At 47.8% G+C, this 17,446-nt stretch overlaps 2 protein-coding genes across 3 annotated transcripts in view; both read left to right on the top strand.

The window, feature by feature from the left end:
* Nucleotides 1–204: 204 nt before the first annotated feature.
* On the top strand, nt 205–11,093 carry ANKRD2 (ankyrin repeat domain 2). 2 transcript variants are annotated; one of them, XM_020997111.2, is made up of 9 exons: nt 205–636; nt 4,910–5,020; nt 5,719–5,877; nt 6,349–6,456; nt 8,262–8,360; nt 8,742–8,840; nt 9,564–9,662; nt 9,944–10,042; nt 10,628–11,093. In XM_020997111.2, exons 1-9 carry the CDS (start codon nt 556–558, stop codon nt 10,781–10,783), a joined length of 1,011 nt encoding a protein of 336 aa, XP_020852770.1. In that variant the 5' UTR covers nt 205–555; the 3' UTR covers nt 10,784–11,093. The 2 variants fall into 2 exon arrangements, with proteins under 2 accessions (XP_020852770.1, XP_020852771.1); XM_020997112.2 differs by lacking the exon at nt 205–636 and adding an exon at nt 3,076–3,403.
* A 2,833-nt stretch (nt 11,094–13,926) lies between these two features.
* Nucleotides 13,927–17,446, top strand: part of HOGA1 (4-hydroxy-2-oxoglutarate aldolase 1) — a 37,790-nt gene continuing 34,270 nt past the window's right edge. Inside the window, 2 exon segments of the mRNA XM_020996845.2 lie at nt 13,927–14,508; nt 14,511–14,639. Of these exon segments, the coding sequence (XP_020852504.1) occupies nt 14,421–14,508; nt 14,511–14,639 (217 nt within the window). The 5' untranslated portion in view covers nt 13,927–14,420.

The following is a 17,446-nucleotide window of genomic DNA, read 5'->3' as shown; positions in this document are numbered from 1 at the left end:
GGAGATGCCATCCCTCATTAGCTGGTGTCTTGAGCATACCAGTAACTCCTTGTCTTTCTGTCTTAGAACAGTGCTAAGCCGAGGCATGAGCCTAGGGATCTTCCTGTGCCCAGAAGGTGGTGCTGTGAGCCTGGAGCTGGCCCCTGCTCCCTGTGCTCAGGGCAAAATCGGACTCCTTTTGGCCCTTCATTCCAAACCTGGCTAGCACCCAGGAGCAGGCACATAAGGGAGAGTGCACTGTCCCCAGAACCTCAGTGGCAGCTCCTCACTATGCTGCCTCCCCCTCGTGCCTCGGTCTACCCAGAACAGTTTGCTTCTTCAAAATCACAGCCCCCACTTGCTGTGTCTGCTCACACAGCTGGGCTCCCTCCAGGCAATTGCTTGGATTTGAAGGTGACCCAGGGTGAGGGGAGGCCGTTAGTGAATTCAGCCGGTGAGCTCATGACAAAAGCTCTCAATTCCTCCCGGGGAGGGGGGGGGTCCAGCTCTATAAAGGCTCTGCCGTCTGGTCGGGCCAGGCCAGCATTGTGAGGCTGGGGGCAGAAGCTTGGTTCCATGGCCATGGCAGGCTCCGAAGAGGTTCAGAGGGCAACAGAGCTGATTGAGCAGCGGCTGGCAGAGGAAGAGGAGAATCAGGTACTGGGACTTGGAGGGGAAACAGGGGGGATGGATGGAGGGAAGCTCTCTTGGGATCCAGAGCTATACTGAGGATAGAGAAGGACTTGGAGCTGTAGCTAGTGAATTTGAGAGAAGGGATGGGCTCAGGAGGGACAGGGGTAGTGAATGTTAAAAGGTAAAATATTCCCCTATTTGGGTTCCTGAGAATTATTTATCCTGGGGGGAAAGAGGATCATCCCTAATCTCGTGTGACTCCTTTAGGGGTCACCTCCAGGTCGCTAGAATCTTGCTGCCGGTACCTGGGGTCCATCCTAGAAGTGATGTCTTGTACCCATCCTGCTGATGATTGAGGGTCTCAGAACAAAGAGAAGCCCACCCATGAGAGAAGCTAGGAAAAAGGGCAAAGTTAAACACTGCTGGAACTGGGGACCAAGACAGGGCAGTGTAGCCATTTGGGAGAGCAAAGGTAGGCTAAGGGGTCATTGTTTTAAGGATGTCTTCCAGGAGCAGCCAAAGCAGCAGGCGACCCTGAAATGACAGGGTAGAAGGCAATTTTTCACCCTCTGTATGAAGTCACCAGCAGCTGTATAGAAGAGCAGGACAAGGAGAGGGGAAACCTGGTTTTGGAAACTGGAGAAGTCAAAAAGTCAAAGGAAAGAGGAAGGGATAAAAGAGGAGGAAGTGAAGTGTCAACCAGAATTTGCTGGAACTTGGGCCAGGACTCAAATAATGTGGTAGAGTGTGGGCACAGGGTTGAAATCTCTACTTCCTCTCTGTGTTTGTCAGTGTCTTAATGTCTTTGTCACTTTCTCTGTCTCCCTCTGTGTGTCTTAAACACACACACCAGCTTATGAATCCCACTTTTCACTGGCCAAAAGCGTGAAAGTGAATCAGTGTCATCTCCGTCCTGGAGCCCTGCCACTGACTTTCTGACACATGAAGTCCAAGGACTCAGCAGTCCTCCATCCATTCATTCAAAGTTCAGAGAACTTAGGACATAGGGTGATCACAGGACCAGGCTACATTCAAAGAGAGGGAAACAGCCCTGGCCTGACCAAGATTTTCAAGTTTTGAGTCTAAATTCTAAAAAACAAAGCCGTCAAATACCCCCCAGGCTGGGACTAGTTAGGGCATCAGTGTTCAGTACCTTATGCCAAGTGTCTTGGGGCAAATGCTCCCGTTTGTCCTTAGAGGACAGTCTGAGTTCAGCTGATATTTTGCAGATTTTAAGTTGGGGTGGGATTAAGTCATTTCTAGTTTGGGGGATCCTCAGGAAGTCTGGGCAGTTCTACTTTTGGTGTAGAAGCCAACTTGTTGAATAGCTATGAAATTCCAAGCTGAGCTATGCCATTTCCCTAAGACCATGGCCCAGTCAAGAGCCAAAACCCCGTCTCATCCTGGTCTAGCTAGATTCTGTACCTTGGGGGTGGGCTGTAAGGGAGAGTAAGGGGGAGTAAGAAGCAAAGCTGACTCTAATTGTGGCAGAGCAGGAGGGGAGTGGGAGGCAGGTACATATTGTTCAGCTCTCAGTTCAAGGACATTTGGCCGCCTCACTCAAAACTGCCAAAATGAGAACTCGTTCCATATCCAGGGAAATGTCAAGAGAACAATGTATCAAATCATAAATAATTCTATGGTAAGAGAGGGAACATAAAATAAGACTTTTATGAGAATGGGAAAAATATGTATGGTCTAATTTTTTAAAACATTTAATTTTTTAAGCCTAGTTTCCATACTCTCCCCTTATTTTTATTTGATTTTTTGGCTCAGTTATGGAGTCTAAGCCCTTTGTCTCACTGTGACTGTCCCATTACCTTATGGTGTGCACATATGTACTAAGCACCTACCACGTGCCAGGGTCACCTACTATGTGCTAAGCCCTGAGTCAAGTGCCCCCATAATGTAAGAATGGAAACATCTCAATTAGAGCTCTCTAAATATAGAATAGGCTGTCTCAGGAGGCAGTGGGTTGATTCTCTCTTACTGGAGGCCTTCCAACAAGAGTTGGATGACTGCTTGAGAGGAATGATGTGGAAACAAGTGTTACTTAGGTGCAGATCAGGCTAGCAGACCTCCAGTCCCTTCCAACTCAGATTCAAGAATGTGTGGTTTTGTTGGTATTGGGTACTCCACTGTCACAGGTAGTCATCCTTCTGTCAAACTCACAGTCGTAAATGGTCTTTAAAAAGCTAACCCTGTAGTGAACCTCCCTGGCCTTGGTAATACTGTGAGTAACACCTACTAAAGCTCAAAGTGTCCCCTGACTGCCTTTGAGAATCCAGAGTCACCTATGTGAGGCACCAGAGTAGGACTTCAGTGGAGGCAACATCTATATTAATTACTACAAAACATATCTTATTCCTCCACCCACAAAATTGGTCTGAGTCAAAAGCGGTTACCTAATAAGTACCTAATAATTCATTAATCATTACCCTGAGTTAGGACAGGAAGTAGGAAAGGGTTCATTGTGGAGAGATGGGACAAACAGGAAATCAGGAGTCTGAGAAATGGCCCCCTCCAGTTTCTGGCTTCTTTGCCGCCAGTGGCAATGCCAGGATGTGATTCTCTCTGGCGTAGTTGTGGCCTAGAAACCCTACATCTTTCCCTTTCCCCTCAAATTAGCTTTATCTCCCTCCCAGCCTTCTACCCACACTACTCCCGACCCTTGAACCAGTCCCTGATTTTAGATTCCCCAATCTGTAACCTGAGAATCCACTCTGAGAATAATGGGGACCTGGGCACATGCTTCTGAGTGGTATGAGAAGAGGCATAGATTCCAGTGAAGGTAGCTTGATGTTTTCCTGATGATATGGGCAGCTAGATGGTGCAATGGATAGAGTGCTAGGCCTGGAGATAGGAAGACCTGAGTTCAAATCTGGATTCAGACGCTTACTAGTTTTGTGACCCTGAGCCAGTCTTTTGACTTCTGTGTACCTCAGTTTCCTCATCTGTAAAATGAGGATAATATTAGCACCTACCTCTCAGGGTTTTTGTGAGGATCAGATGAGATAATGTATACCTAGCATAGGGCCCAGCACATAGTAAGTGCTGTATAAGTATTGTCATCATCTTTCCTGGAAACTGATGGGGTTATTTGGAATAATAATGATGATGATGATAGCTAGCATTTACATAGTGCTTTAAGCTTTGCAGAGCACTTTACAAATCTCTCACTTAATCCTCCCAACAACCCTGTAAGTTAGATGCTATCATTAACTCTAAGTCATAGATAAAGCTGAGGTGGAGAGAGGCGTGGCGCCATGCAGCTAAGTAAGTGTCTGAGGCAGTATTCAAACTCAAGCCTTCCTTACTCCGAGGGTGACACTATCCACTGCACCATCTGGCTGCCCAAGAAGGAGTAATACGAGGGAAGAGAGTTTGAACCCTGCAGCAGTTGTGAAGATGAGAAGGTCCTGCCTGTGGAACAGGGAAAAGGAAAGGGAAATCAGGGATGCTGTTTGTCTGGGGACTTTACCAGTTACAGACTTGGTGCCATTAAAATGAGATTCATCCAACCTGGCCTAGTGGAAAGAGTAGTACTGTGCCACCGAGGTAGGAGATCAGAGTCCTGGCTCTTCCTCCACCTCTAATTAATTGTGTGACATTGGGCAAGTCGCTTAACCTCAAAAGGCTGAAATGGCCTGGGGCGGATGAGGATACCAACTTAGCTGCCTGAAGACAGAGGGCTGGACTGAATGGTCTCTGGAATGTGTCACCACCTCTACCTTCTTGGGGGTCCTTGTGTTTCAATAGAAAGATTTTACTGGATTTGGAGTCAGAGGACCTGGGTTCCAATCCTCTGTCAGTTCCTGTGCATCTGTACCTTGGGCAAATCATTTAGCATTTCTGGGTTTGGGGGTTTTACCTGAAAACCTTTCAACTGTGAATCTGTGATCCTCAGATCTAAAATTCTGTGATCTCTGACCCAAGGTGGGATTTGGAGTTAGAGGACCCCTAGCTCTACCACATACTACCCATGTCACTTAACCTCTGTTTGTCTCAGTTTCCTCATCTGTAAAATGGGCATAGTAATAGCACCTACCTCGAAGGGTGGTTGTGAGGATCAAATGAGATAATATTTGTAAAGTGCCTAGCACAGTGCCTGGTACCTAGTAGACACCAGATAAATGTTAGCTTATTTTTATGTCTTCACGTGAAGAATGCTCCAGTGCATTAAAATCATAAAAGCAGTGTTGTGTTACTAGGCCATCAATGGGCCAAGGAAGAGAAGAAACTCCAGGGAAAGTGACTTTTACAAGAGCTGGGTCTGAGCTTAGGTTTCCTTTACCAGAAACTCCGTAGTGCCTCGAACATGAAGCCTGGGCCGATGCAGATGGACTTGCTGGTACTGGAGGATGAGAAGCACCATGGGTCCCAGAATCTGACGCTGCAGAAGGTCAAGGTAAGAGCCAGGAGGTCTGAAGAACCAAATTCTCCTCTGGGAACTTAGACCTGGGAACTGGGTAAGTAGTCCTGGAGACCGTTCCCCATCCCTAGTGCCTCACCAGTCTTTGACCCCTTGCCTTGTTCCCAGAGATGGCGAGGGCCTCCTCTCAGCTGATTCAGAACTTCTGTGTCCCCATGGCATACTGAAGACCCATTTGCTTTTTCTAAACCTAAAAGAGATGTGAGGAGACATGGAAATTCATTCCCTTTTGAGGGAGTTTGGTGTGGTGGAAAGATCACTGAATTTAGAGTCAGAGGACCTGTGATTTAAGTATTGGCTCTGCCCCTTAGTACTTTTATGACCTTGAGCAAGCCGCTCCATCTTTTATTCTGGGCCTGAGTTTTCTCATCTGTAAAATGAATTGGTTGAACTAGATTGGCCTCTAAGATTCCTGCCAGCTCTAAATCTGGGATTCTGTAAGAAAAGGGGAGAAGGAATTAACTCTTCCAGGCTACCGACTGTCCTTCAGCTTCCCTAAACTCAAGGCCTTAGACTTAAGTGTTGTTAAGAAGATGGGGTGGAAGGATAAGTAAGGGGGAGGAGAGAAACTGCCTGAAGCAGTAAGAGTCTTCTCCAAAGAAGCAGGCAGAGGGAAACCTGCCTCCATCTTGCTTCTCATGGCGCTTAGTGCACAAGGTCTCTGCTCTGAACAGGGCCAGGAGAGGGTGAGAAAGACATCACTGGATCTTCGCCGAGAGATCATCGATGTGGGTGGGATCCAGAACCTCATTGAGCTTCGAAAGAAACGGAAGCAAAAGAAGAGAGAGGCATTAACCCTGGCCCCAGAGCCTCCACCTGAACCCCAGGAAATCGTAAGAGAATCTGGAGGTCTTGGGAGGGAAGGTGGGGAAATGTGGAAAGGAAATACATGATTCGTGGTGTGGGGAGGGACCGAGGGGAGAGGAGCATTCTAGCTTTGCAACTCTGAGGGCTGGGGAAAAATGACTCTTTCTAGTCTAACCCAGATTTCAGTTTCAGAATGTTTTCATAACATTCTCCCCATTGGTAGAGAGGACAGCTCAAAGATGCCTGGCTGCCTGAGGGGCAGAATTGGTACCAGGAGCTTTGAAGAGAAGAGACAGCCTCCATTCCTGCTTTAAGAGACGGCACATGAAGTTCTAGACCTTCATGGAGTCATAATTCTTTCTACCAATGAGGAGAGCCTTGTGCGAATGTTTCAGGCTTGAAATCTAGGTTATGCTACTAGCTTGGGGAGGATAGCACAGATACACCTCTGTTGGTGGGTGAGATGGATACTGTGGTGACTGGGGTCTTTATCTCAGACTGGACCTGTAGAAGAGGAGACGTTCCTGAAAGCTGCCGTAGAGGGGAAAATGAATGTCATTGAGAAATTCCTGGCAGATGGGGGTTCTGCTAATACCTGTGATGAGGTAATGGCTCTTCAAATCCCATCATAAAAGCAGAAAAGCACCATTAGCCCCCATTTCTTCAAGGTCAGGGTTCTGTTTCTGACAGATGTATCATGGGAGAAATCTTATCTTTTTGAAAGAAAACATGATTCTCATTGAATCATAGAACTTCAGAGTTGGAAGGGACTGTAAAATGTTCAGGAGTATATCCCAATATGATAACCACCGCCATTTCTAAATCCTTTTTGAAACTCTTAGGGAACATGTGTTCCATAAACTGAATTTATAGGGAATAATTTTTATTCAGCAGAATGCCGAGTCAAGAAGACCTGAATTCAAATCCAGCCTCAGACACTTAACACTTACTAGCTGTGTGACCCTGGGCAAGTCACTTAGCCTTGTTTGCCTCAGTTTCCTCATCTATAAAGTGAGCTAGAGAAGGAAATGACAAACCTCTCCTTTATCTTTGCCAAGAAAACCCCAATTGGGGTCACAAAGAGTCAGAAATGACTGAAACAATTGAACAAAAACAAACAATAAAAAAAGACAGTGTGGTGTAGTGCATAGAGTGGTGAAGCCCTTGCACCCAAATTCAGGCTTCTGAAGCTCCCTACTGTGTAACCATGGACAAGTCATTTAACCTCTTCCTCAGTTTCCTCACCTGTAAAATGGGGCACTAATACTTGTAATGCCAAATTCCCGGGTAGTTATCTGGGTCAGGGGAGAGAATTCTGCAAACCTTAAGTCATTAGATAAGTGATATCTCTTAGTATTGCTCCTAGGCTAGAATGAGAGGCAGCCTAGCATAGTTGATGGAGAGCTAGCCTTGGAACCAGGAAGACCCAGGTTGAAGTTTTGCCTCAGCCACATACTGGGAAGTCATGTGACCTCTCTGCACTCGAGGCTAGAGGTGTCAGACAGGTACCCAGCGACCCTGCCCAACCAGATGAAAATGTAACTGGGAATTATTTAACAAAATAAATAAAAATACTATACAACATAGATAATGTGAATAGATAGTTTTCTAAGTCAGTCACTGGTCCTGTTTGAGTTGGACACCACTTACATATAAGTCACAGAGCTGCAGCTGGTAGAGGAGGTTTCCTATGCCAATGAAATCCTCTCCCCATCCCTGTCTACCCTTGAATCTGCTGCTGATTGAATACAGCCTTGAGCAAGCACCTAGCCTCCTTCTGTCTTGGTTTCTTAATCTGTATCAGTTTGACATCTCCAGCCTAGCTCACAGGATCATTATGAGGAGGAAAGGCATTAGTAATGAAAGTGTAAATTGGTGGTGGGTTTTTTTTTTTAAACCAAACACTATAAGGGTGGTTGTGAGTACTTCTTGTGTATTTTGAAAGTATTTTTATTTGTCTTGAGTTGATCTTTTTCAAGCCTCAAGGGAATTCTGCTCTTTAGAGACCAGGATTTCATGGACAGATCAGTGTTCCCCTTCACATACACAGGGCCCTGTGGTCTGATCAAAGATCAGCCTTTCCAGACTGCAGGGTCTCATTCATTCGTTTTAGTCTGTCCTCCATGGAAACTGAAGGGCATTGGGGAGGGAGGGAGGGGGTGGGGGGGAAGGGAGAGCACTAAACTCTAGAAACCAGACCAGAGTCGGTCTATAGTGCCTATGCAATTTCACTCCTCCAGGGAGTGTTGGGGTTGACTGAAGTAGGAGGAAGACTGAGTAGGCCTTAAGGACCCAAGCGCCTTCCAGCTGACCTAAGGCCTGGCCTTTAGCTCACCCGAACAGCTAACACAGGTAGGGCTAAGAGCTGGTGCCCAGGCTCTGGGTCATGTGTGGTCTCTTTGGAGGACAGTTTCGCCGGACAGCCCTTCACCGGGCCTCCCTGGAGGGCCACATGGAGATCCTGCAGAAGCTGTTGGACAGTGGAGCCACCGTGGACTTCCAGGACCGGGTGAGTGAGAGTATTCCTGTCCTGGGCAAGAGTCACCTAACATTTTCCTGTGTTTCTTCACTACGCAGTGGGACCCGTCTAGCCTAAGACTGATTGATTCTGATGCCATTTTAGAGAAGGGAACAGAAGCAATGCACCGAGGGAGGCCCTTCTGGGGACACTGGGACTTGGCATTGACCGTTACGCTGCCATTGACCCCATGTGCAGGAGCCTCTTGCTCCTGCCCCCTTGACTTTCCCCCAGGGTTCTCCTACCCTTGCCAGTGCCCATCTTCTGAGGCTATCTTCTTTACTTGGACTTGATTCCTTTGGGGAGAAATGGGGAACCTTGGGAGCTGCCACTTTAATTCCTCTTTCTCTTGGGGCCACTGTGCCCACCTAGCTAGACTGCACAGCCGTACACTGGGCTTGTCGTGGAGGCCACCTGGAGGTGGTGAAACTTCTTCAGAGCCGTGGGGCAGACATCAACGTGCGCGACAAGGTGAAGGGTCACTGTCGGGCAGCTACTGGGGGGTGGTCAGGAAGATCAAGGCAACTGGGATGGTGGGAGCTCCCCAAGTGAGGGAGGGGCACTGTGCTTCCCCAACACTGAAAACACCCACTGCCACTGCACCTGAGCCTAGAGCCCAGAAAATAACCAGAGAGTTTTCCAACTGGGCAAAAACAGCTTGAGGGTGGGGATGATAATCTAACCACTGGTGTAGACACACCTGAGTTTGGTTTCCATGCCCAGAGGGGCTGCGGAGGAAGAATGGTCCCAGGAGAAGACCATCACAGTGGGTCATGTAGGATCCTGGGTTGAGCAAAGAAGTAGATTCGTACCACCCAGCACAGGCTGGCAGAAGAGTTGAGGAGCAGGCTTGCTCCTGCTGCACGTCAGCTCCCTGGAGCAAATCCCTGGTCACCCTGCCCTAGTTATGGCTCTGCTGGGCTTCTCTAGGAGCAGCATCCTAGAGAAGATTGGATTGTGGATACAGCGTTCAGCATCCTTCGGGGGCCATCCAAGTGGTACAGAATGATATATTAGAAAGTGACAGAATATCAGCCTGTGCCATTGCCCAAACCTTGGTCATAAAACTTCTGGGTGAAGAGCAGAGAAGTCAGTGGCCCAGCAATGTAAGGAGCCACCCACAGAGCCAGCAGAGGGTACAGCCAGACGTCCAGTGTCCCCTTAGCCAGTAACTCCTGTTTCTTTCCCACACAGCTCCTGAGCACTCCCCTCCACGTGGCAACCCGAACGGGCCGAATAGACATTGTGGAATACTTTCTCTCCATGGGAGTAGATATCAATTCCAAGGACAGGGTGCGTTCCCCCTAACTTCCCTGTTATCTCTCAGGGCCTGTGACTAGGGCCTGTGATCCCAGGATTTTCTAGTAGAAGAACCTTGTTCCCAGAGGTCTGCACTTTCTTTTCTCCAATACCCTACTTATAACTGTCCATACCTGGGAACTTAGCACTGTGACTTGGGTTGTGCCACACGAGGCTTAGGCTTGACCCTCACTCCCCTCTTGTGAGCTGTTTTCTCCCCACTCCCACACCCCAATTGTCTTCATGATGGACCCTGAGCCCTGCATTTGCTATAGGAAGGAGACAGCGCCCTTCATGATGCTGTACGCCTTAACCGCTACAAGATTATCAAGATGCTGCTTCTACACGGGGCTGACATGATGGCCAAGAACATGGTGAGTGTCCATGGGGACCTGTACGCCCAACCACTTATCACAAAAGAGTGTCTTCCTTTCTAGGGTCAACTCCCAAAAGCCCATTTCCCTTAGCCTTCCAGAAGCTCTGTGGGTCTCTGTCCAGGGTCTTGTCCCTATCTCCCAAGGATGGGGATTTCCTCCTACAGGAAAGCCAGAAGGAGAACTTCCTTAGAAGATCTGGGACGGGGCAGGGGAAACCTTTACAATAGCTTCAGCAGGAACAGGGTTCCAAGCTGAAGTCCTCCAAGAGATAAGTGAATGAGAAGGCCCCATTAGGCCTGGGGAAGCAGAGAGATTTAGCATCATACTGTCCTTGAGCTAAGGCTGGAAGGGACCCCAGAGGCCTTCTGGTCCAGCCCCCTTCATTTTACAGGCTAGGAAATGGAAGCTGCTGAGGAAGGTTACATAGTTTGCCCAAGCATCAGAGACAAGATTTAAATCCAAATTTCATTCAGGTCTTTCTCCTGTGCCACACAGCCTCCCACCAGAGGGGAGGAATGACTGGAGGAGGTGCCTGTCTGGTACCAGGCATCTGAATAAGTCTTCTCTCTCTGTTCCCCTCAGGCTGGGAAGACCCCCACAGATCTTGTACAGCTCTGGCAAGCTGATACCCGCCATGCCCTGGAGAACCCAGAGCCGGAGCCCTCCCAGAACCAGAATGATCTAGAGGGCTCTGGTGAGAGCAGGGCTGAGACCCCACAGCCTGTGGCCTCGCAATAAAATCTCACTCACCAGCTGAAGCCTGGCCCGAGGGAAGGTGACCATGGAGACTCTGTCTAGAATGTCGCTTTGCTTTCTTTCCTATGTGGATGACTCGTCCGGCTTCTGGCAGATGTGTGAAACCAGGCTAGGCTCTGTACGTAGGTAAACCGTGCAGACAAAGCCCTGTACTCAAGCAGCTTAGAATAGAGGAGGAAACACACAGGGCTGCTATCAAGTGGGCATTTGCATTCCCCCCCTCACCACCCACCACCCCAAAAACCAGAGTATAAAGGAATTTACTCACAATAAAAAAAATTGTTTTTTGCTATCTGGAGTGATATTTTTTATTTTCCTTCAGCAGAAAGAAAGACATTAAGGGGGGAATGAGGGAGTGGGAGAAGAGGCTGTAGGGAGGAGGAGAAAGGAGAAAATAAATATGGCGACTGTCCCTCCATCGAACCTTCTCTGCAGCAGCTGACGCTGTTGACCATCTTATTCTCCTGTATGCTCTCTCCTCTCAGGATTTTCTCTTTAAAAGGTTTTTTAAAAAATTTTGTTTCATTAAATATTTCCCATTTACATGTTAAAAAATTTTAACAATTTTTAAAAATTATGAGTCCCAAATTCTCTCCCTCCCTCCTGACCCTCCCCCATCCCTTGAGCAATATGATATCAATTATATGTATGAAGTCATGCAAAACGTATTTCCTTATTCGCCATGCTGCAAAAGAACACACACACACTAAAACTAAAGAGGCTTTAAAAGTGCACTTCAGTCTCCTCGGAGTTCATCAGTTGTGTCTCTGTAGGTAGATAGCAATTTTCGTCATGAGTCCTTTGGAATTGTCTTGGATCATTGTCTTGATCAGAGTAGCTAAGTCACCTTCGAGCATCCTTCCAGTTTTGCTGTTAACTGTGTCCAGTGTTCTCCTAGTTCTGCTACTTTCTCCTAATTCTCCTCCTGACTCACTACTTCTTCTAAGTTTCTTCTTTGCTGAGGGGGGAAAGGGTGGGGGGGGGTGATGGTGATGATGGTGGTAGTGGTAGAATAGACCTACTATGTGCCAGGCGTGGTGGTAAGCACTTTATCAGTATTATCCCATCTGCTGGATCAGCATCCGTTGTCATTGCCTCTGTCTCCCAGTGTTGCCCAAGGCACTGTCTAGGCCCTCCTCTATCCTCTCTACACTCTGGATTGATGATCTCAGTTGTTCCCATGGATGTAATTACCTCCTAACTCAGTGCCTCCTCAATCTACATATCCAGGCCTAGTCTCTTTCCTGAGAGCCAGTTTCCCATTGCCGTCTGCTTCTTGGACATTTTGAAGGGTGGATGTCCTATAGGCATGTATCTTAAAGTCCGTATGTTCAGAACAGGTCTGGCTTTCTCCTCGAACCCATCATTCTTCTGGAGTCTGCTTCTGACCTTCTGCCATGCCGAGATCATCCTAGCACGTTCCTGAGCGTCTCATATCTGCCTCCATAACATCTGTCCTGAATGGACATGATCCCTTCTCCTCATTCACATAGCCACTCCCTTGTTCAAGCTCTCTTCTCCCTTTCTCTGGACCATTGCAGTAGCCTCCTCATTGGCCTCCCTGCCTTAGGTCCATACCTGACCTTTCACCATCCTCCCCTGCCCTTCATCTTGGTGCCTTTGTACTGACTGCCCTGTGCCTTGGCATCCCTAGTTTCCTTCAGGACTCAGTTCAAGTATGGCCTTCTATGTGAGACATCTTCCTTGTTCAGTCGTTTTTCATTCTTCGTGACCCCATTTGGGGTTTTCTTGGCAAAGCTACTGGACTGGTTTGCCATTTCCTTCTCTAATTCATTTTTACAAATGAAGAACTGAGGCAAACAGGGTTAAGTGACTTGCCCAGGGTCACACAGCTAGTAAGTGTCTGAAGCCAAATTTGAACTCAAGAAGATGAGTCATCCTGACTCCATGCTAGGCACTTTATCCACTGCATCATCTAGCTGCTTGAGACCTTCCTTGAAACCCCTGAAACACCTCCCAAGGTTCTTGTTTCTGTTTTATGTGTGTGCACATATGTGTGTATATGCATATGTGTGTATATGCATATGTGTATGTATATATAAACACGTCTTCCCTGTTAGAATGTAAGCTCCATGAGGGCAGGGACTTTCTCTTTTGTCTCCCCTATGCCTAGCAATGTGCCTTGCACAAATAGGTGTTTAATAAATGCTTAATAAAGAAAAATAAATGTTAATTCCCCTGTAGATCTTACATCGGACTGCCGCTTTCCAGCTTTATCTAAATCCTGCAGTTTGGGGGCTAATGCTATGATCAGGATGCCCATTCACTCCTTGCCTCCCTTATCCTGTTCACCTTAGTTCCCCTCTTCCATTCTGTTCCTTTAGCATCTGCCTAGCTCTCAGTCCCCCTTCACTCCACCCCTCGACCCGCAGCATCCCTGCAGCGTCCTCCCGGTCCTCTTTGCCTCTGCCCTGTTTCAGGCTGGGTCCCTGTGTGCGGCTGCAGCAAGCCCCCTCCTCATTCCCCTCCTGCTTTTCCCCTCTTCTGTTCACAGCTCTTTTCCCAAGTCATCTTTCCCAGCCTTGTGACTAGTCTCAGCATTTAAAATGTAATTATCATGTTCTGGGGCCCCTTTCCACATACCCAACAAAACCTGAAGTGAGGAGAAGAGGCAGAAAGGTTATTCTGAACTGGCATCTGTAGATTTTTATGCATGCCTTTGAGTTAATCAGTGCACTCATCCTCATGGTTCTTAATGTAGGTGGGGAGTAAAAGCTTCTGGACGTATTGTCGTGCCTGTAAGTCAGCTACACTTTCTCAAAAAAAAAGAAAAAATAATTTAAGGTAAAGAAAAAAATAAACTTTCTGTCTGTCTTTCTGTAACTGCAGGAAGCAGAGTCCACACACCAAGAGCCTGTGTGCCCTAGACTCATCCTCTTACTGGGCAGTTCCCACAAAACCCGCTTCACAGACACTTTCGGGGTGGAAGGGAGGGAGACCCCACTGGGGAGCTAAAACCAGAAAACTCAATGGAAGCAGGAAGGAGGAGGACTAGAGAAGACAACTCTCAGCCAATCAGTGACCCCAGAGCAGCCCTGGTGCCCTCCTCCTCCTCTGGGCCAGAGACCAGAAAACATTAAGCTGTGCAAACCTCTCCCACTCAGGGCTGCAATTCTTCCCCTTTGGAAAGGGAGCCAGAGGGCAAGCTCAGCCTAATCAGGGGGATTGTGCTCCTTGAAGGCAGACTGGACCCCCAGCTTTGCCAAGGGACAAGGGAAACTTGTCTGTGGCTCTCCCAGACAGCTGCCGACAAAGTGGGAGGCAGTAAGACGTGCAAAGAGGCCTGCATCCAGAGAGGCTCGGGGCCTGACTTTGAATCACAGCCTTGCTGCTCAATTGCTGTGTTACTACCGGTCCTTTTTCCTGCTCTATAAAATGAGAGTTGGGTTAAGTGATCTCTAAGCTCACTCCCAGCTTTCTATCTTATGATCGCCTCTCTCCTTCCTCAGCCAAAGCTTCCCTCCCATCTATGGACCCTGGAGTCAGGGGAGCAGCAGCAAATTTTTAACTAGATCTATTGATTATTAACAGAAGGAGAAAGCTCGGGTTCAACTCCAGGGCAAGGGCACAGAGCAGCCAAGTCAAACTTCCTAGGAATATGCTGGCATCCCAAGTCTGGTCCTCTGTGAGGCTGGGGGCAAAAGGCCTAGGCAGATGCCTGGTGCGGAGTCTGACGGGGTGGGCCTCTGAGAGGGAAGGAAGGTGGACATTGCGGGCATCTACCCTCCAGTGACCACCCCATTCACGGCCACAGCAGAGGTGGACTATGGAAAGCTGGAAGAGAATATATACAAACTTGGCACCATCCCCTTCAGAGGTAAGGTGGATTCTGGAAGTGGGCGAGGGAGGCAGGACAGAGCAGTGAAAAGGACAGAGACCAGGAGTCAGGCGGCCTTGGATCTAATCCCAAGCTTCATTACTTAGCAGCAAGTCACTTGCCTTTCTCAAGGCTTCAGTTTCCTCATCCATCAAACGGGCAGGTTATATTAGATGATTTCTCATGTCCCTTCCAGATCAAAGATCTGTGCTTCAGTGGTTGGGGCACAGGGGTGATCATTTAGATGAATACCAGTGGTCAGCATCTATTCAGCCCAGAGCCCACAGACTCCTCCCTTTGGGGAGGTAGGCAAGGCTCTCCAAAGATGGAGAGGAGTTGCTATTTTCCTTTGCATGAGAAAAAGGGAGCCCTCCCCCAAAACAGTGACCTCTGAGTGCCTGACAGCCCCTTGCTGGAACTCTTCTGAAGATGCATCCCATCTGTCTTGCCTCTGCAGTCTCTACTTCCATCCATCACTCCTCCAGGTTCCTACTCTCCTTCCCTATTACTTTATGAACCCCTCAAGGGCAGGGACTGTCTTTTAAACTTTCTTTGTATCCCCAGTTCTTAGTACAGCCCCTAGCACATCAGCAGGTGCTTAATAAATGCTGAATAGTCGACTGACTGATTGACTCCTGCAATTGACTACTTTGGTCCCCTCATCTACTTGCTGTTCACTGGCTTTCTTTTCCTCTCATCTTTACTGACCGGTATTTAGAAAGGGCCCCATGTTTGATAGACAATAGTAGTAGTTTATTATCATCATCAGTACTACTAGTATGAACCCAGTAGTGCTTTAGTGTGTGGCTTTTATAACCCCCAGATTGTTCTGGCTCAGATCCTTAGTTAGTTCCCTGGACCCCCTGGGATAGTACCCTGTAGACTTTTCCTTTCAGTGCAGTTCTTACATGATACTGTGACCACTTGCTAAAAGGAGAGGTCCATCTAAGGCAAGGGGTCTTAACCTTTTTTGTGTCATGGACCAAATTTGGCAGTGAAACCTACGGGCCCCTTCTTAGAATGCATAAAATAAAATATATAGGTCTACAAAGGAAACTAATTATATTGAAATGCAGTTATCAAAATATATGTATTTTTGGTAAAGCCCCTGTCCTCAGGGACCTCTAAGCTAGACATGGACACCAGCAAATTTGGTTAATACCAGCCTTGGGTATGCAGTATACCTGAAAGATGCCCCACCTATTTCATTGCCATTGATTATTGGTGGAAGCATTGGGCCAGTGGTTAGATTAAGTGCTTTCCCACATGGGCCCCATCCTTGCCCCAGCTGTAGAATTTTTTTTTTTTGGTGAGGCGATTGGGGTTAAGTGACTTGCCCAGAGTCACACAGCCAGTGAGTGTTATGTTACCTGAGACTGAATTTGAACTCAGGTCCTCTTGACTCCAGGGCTGGTGCTCTATCCACTGAGCCACCTAGCTGCCCCTGTGGGATATTTTCTAAGAGGACAGAGGAGGGAGCAGGGTGGGAAATGAAATGTACCTCCTATTGCCTAGTTCCATAAAGTGGTCCCAACAGATCCGAGCCCAAAGGTTCCTAACAAATAACATGATGGCTCTCCTCATGAGACCTGGCCAGCTTTTTAAAAAAGTAAGCTCTACAACTTAGGGAGCCTGTAGGGGTCTCTTGGAAGTGGGTTTTGTAGAAGTGGGAACTGCCCAGTAAAAGGATGAGTCCAGTGCTGATTCAAGGGCACACAGGTCTTGGTGTGGACTTTGATTCCAGCAGTTACAGAAGAACAGAGAAAATGTGTTGCTGGCATACAGGCACCTTCTTCCAGAAACTTCTACTCTCCACCTACATTAAGAAACATGAGGATGAGTGCACTGATTAACTCAAAGGCATGCATAAAAATCTACAGATGCCAGGTCAAGACACAGTGATTGCCCAGGACAGAATAACCTTCCTGCCTCTTCCCCTCACTTCAGATTTTGTTGGGTACGTGGAAAGGGGCCCTAGAACATGATAATTACATTTTAAATGCTAAGACTAGACCAGCTGAAGAGTCTTTCCTTAAACTTTGACTCAGTCCCAAGCAAGTTGAATTCAGCACCCAATTCACCATGTTAAAACTATGTCCTACCATAAAGCATTAAACATTGGCATCAATCCATACGTCTTGGTGTGGGACAAACACACCAACCCTCCTGAAGCTCTGCAGGTTCTGTGAGCTGTGGTTTTCATGTTTTCCCATCTAGGCCCCAACTCAGATGTAAGCCCTGGGAGGGCTCATGGGTCAATATGAAGGGTTTCATGCATCAGTAGAAGGGAGGGTTCTCCTAGTATGGTACAGGTGAGACCTCTTACAGAAGCTTCCTCCCTAACCTATGAAGATTCTCCCTGGAACTAGAAAAGCAGCTAAGAGCAGATTATTAAGAAAAGAGTTGCACAGAAAACAGCATCTGTGGATGCAGGTGGCCTGGGATGAGGGCAGAAGGGAGTGGACAGGAGAGACCTTCCCAAGAGCCCTTGGGGCGGGAACATCCCAGGAACACCAGCCTCGAGGCTGTATTCAGCCTCTGAGCCTCAAGTAGTGAAGGTGAAAAGGTTTCCCTTCTGATAGGTCGGACCCTCGCTGCTCTGTCTTTCTCTCCCCGGCCTGGGGAGCTGCAGCTATAGGGAACCTTAGGAGACACAGTAAGAGACTTCAGGAAGGGGTAGCATTTGAGCTAGGGCTCCCACTGGTCAGGGCTTTGTCCGTCATCTTCCAGCCTGGCTTCTCTGATGGATTTTTAGCCAGCTGCCCTGTATTGGGGGTGGGGTGGGTGGGGAAGGCTACTGTTTATGT

Source organism: Phascolarctos cinereus, unplaced genomic scaffold, assembly GCF_003287225.1.
Source record: "Phascolarctos cinereus isolate Bilbo 61053 unplaced genomic scaffold, phaCin_HiC Scaffold_3;HRSCAF=262, whole genome shotgun sequence".
NCBI lineage: Eukaryota > Metazoa > Chordata > Mammalia > Diprotodontia > Phascolarctidae > Phascolarctos > Phascolarctos cinereus.
Note: the sequence above shows the minus strand (reverse complement) of the source record. Positions and strands in the feature narration are given on the sequence as shown.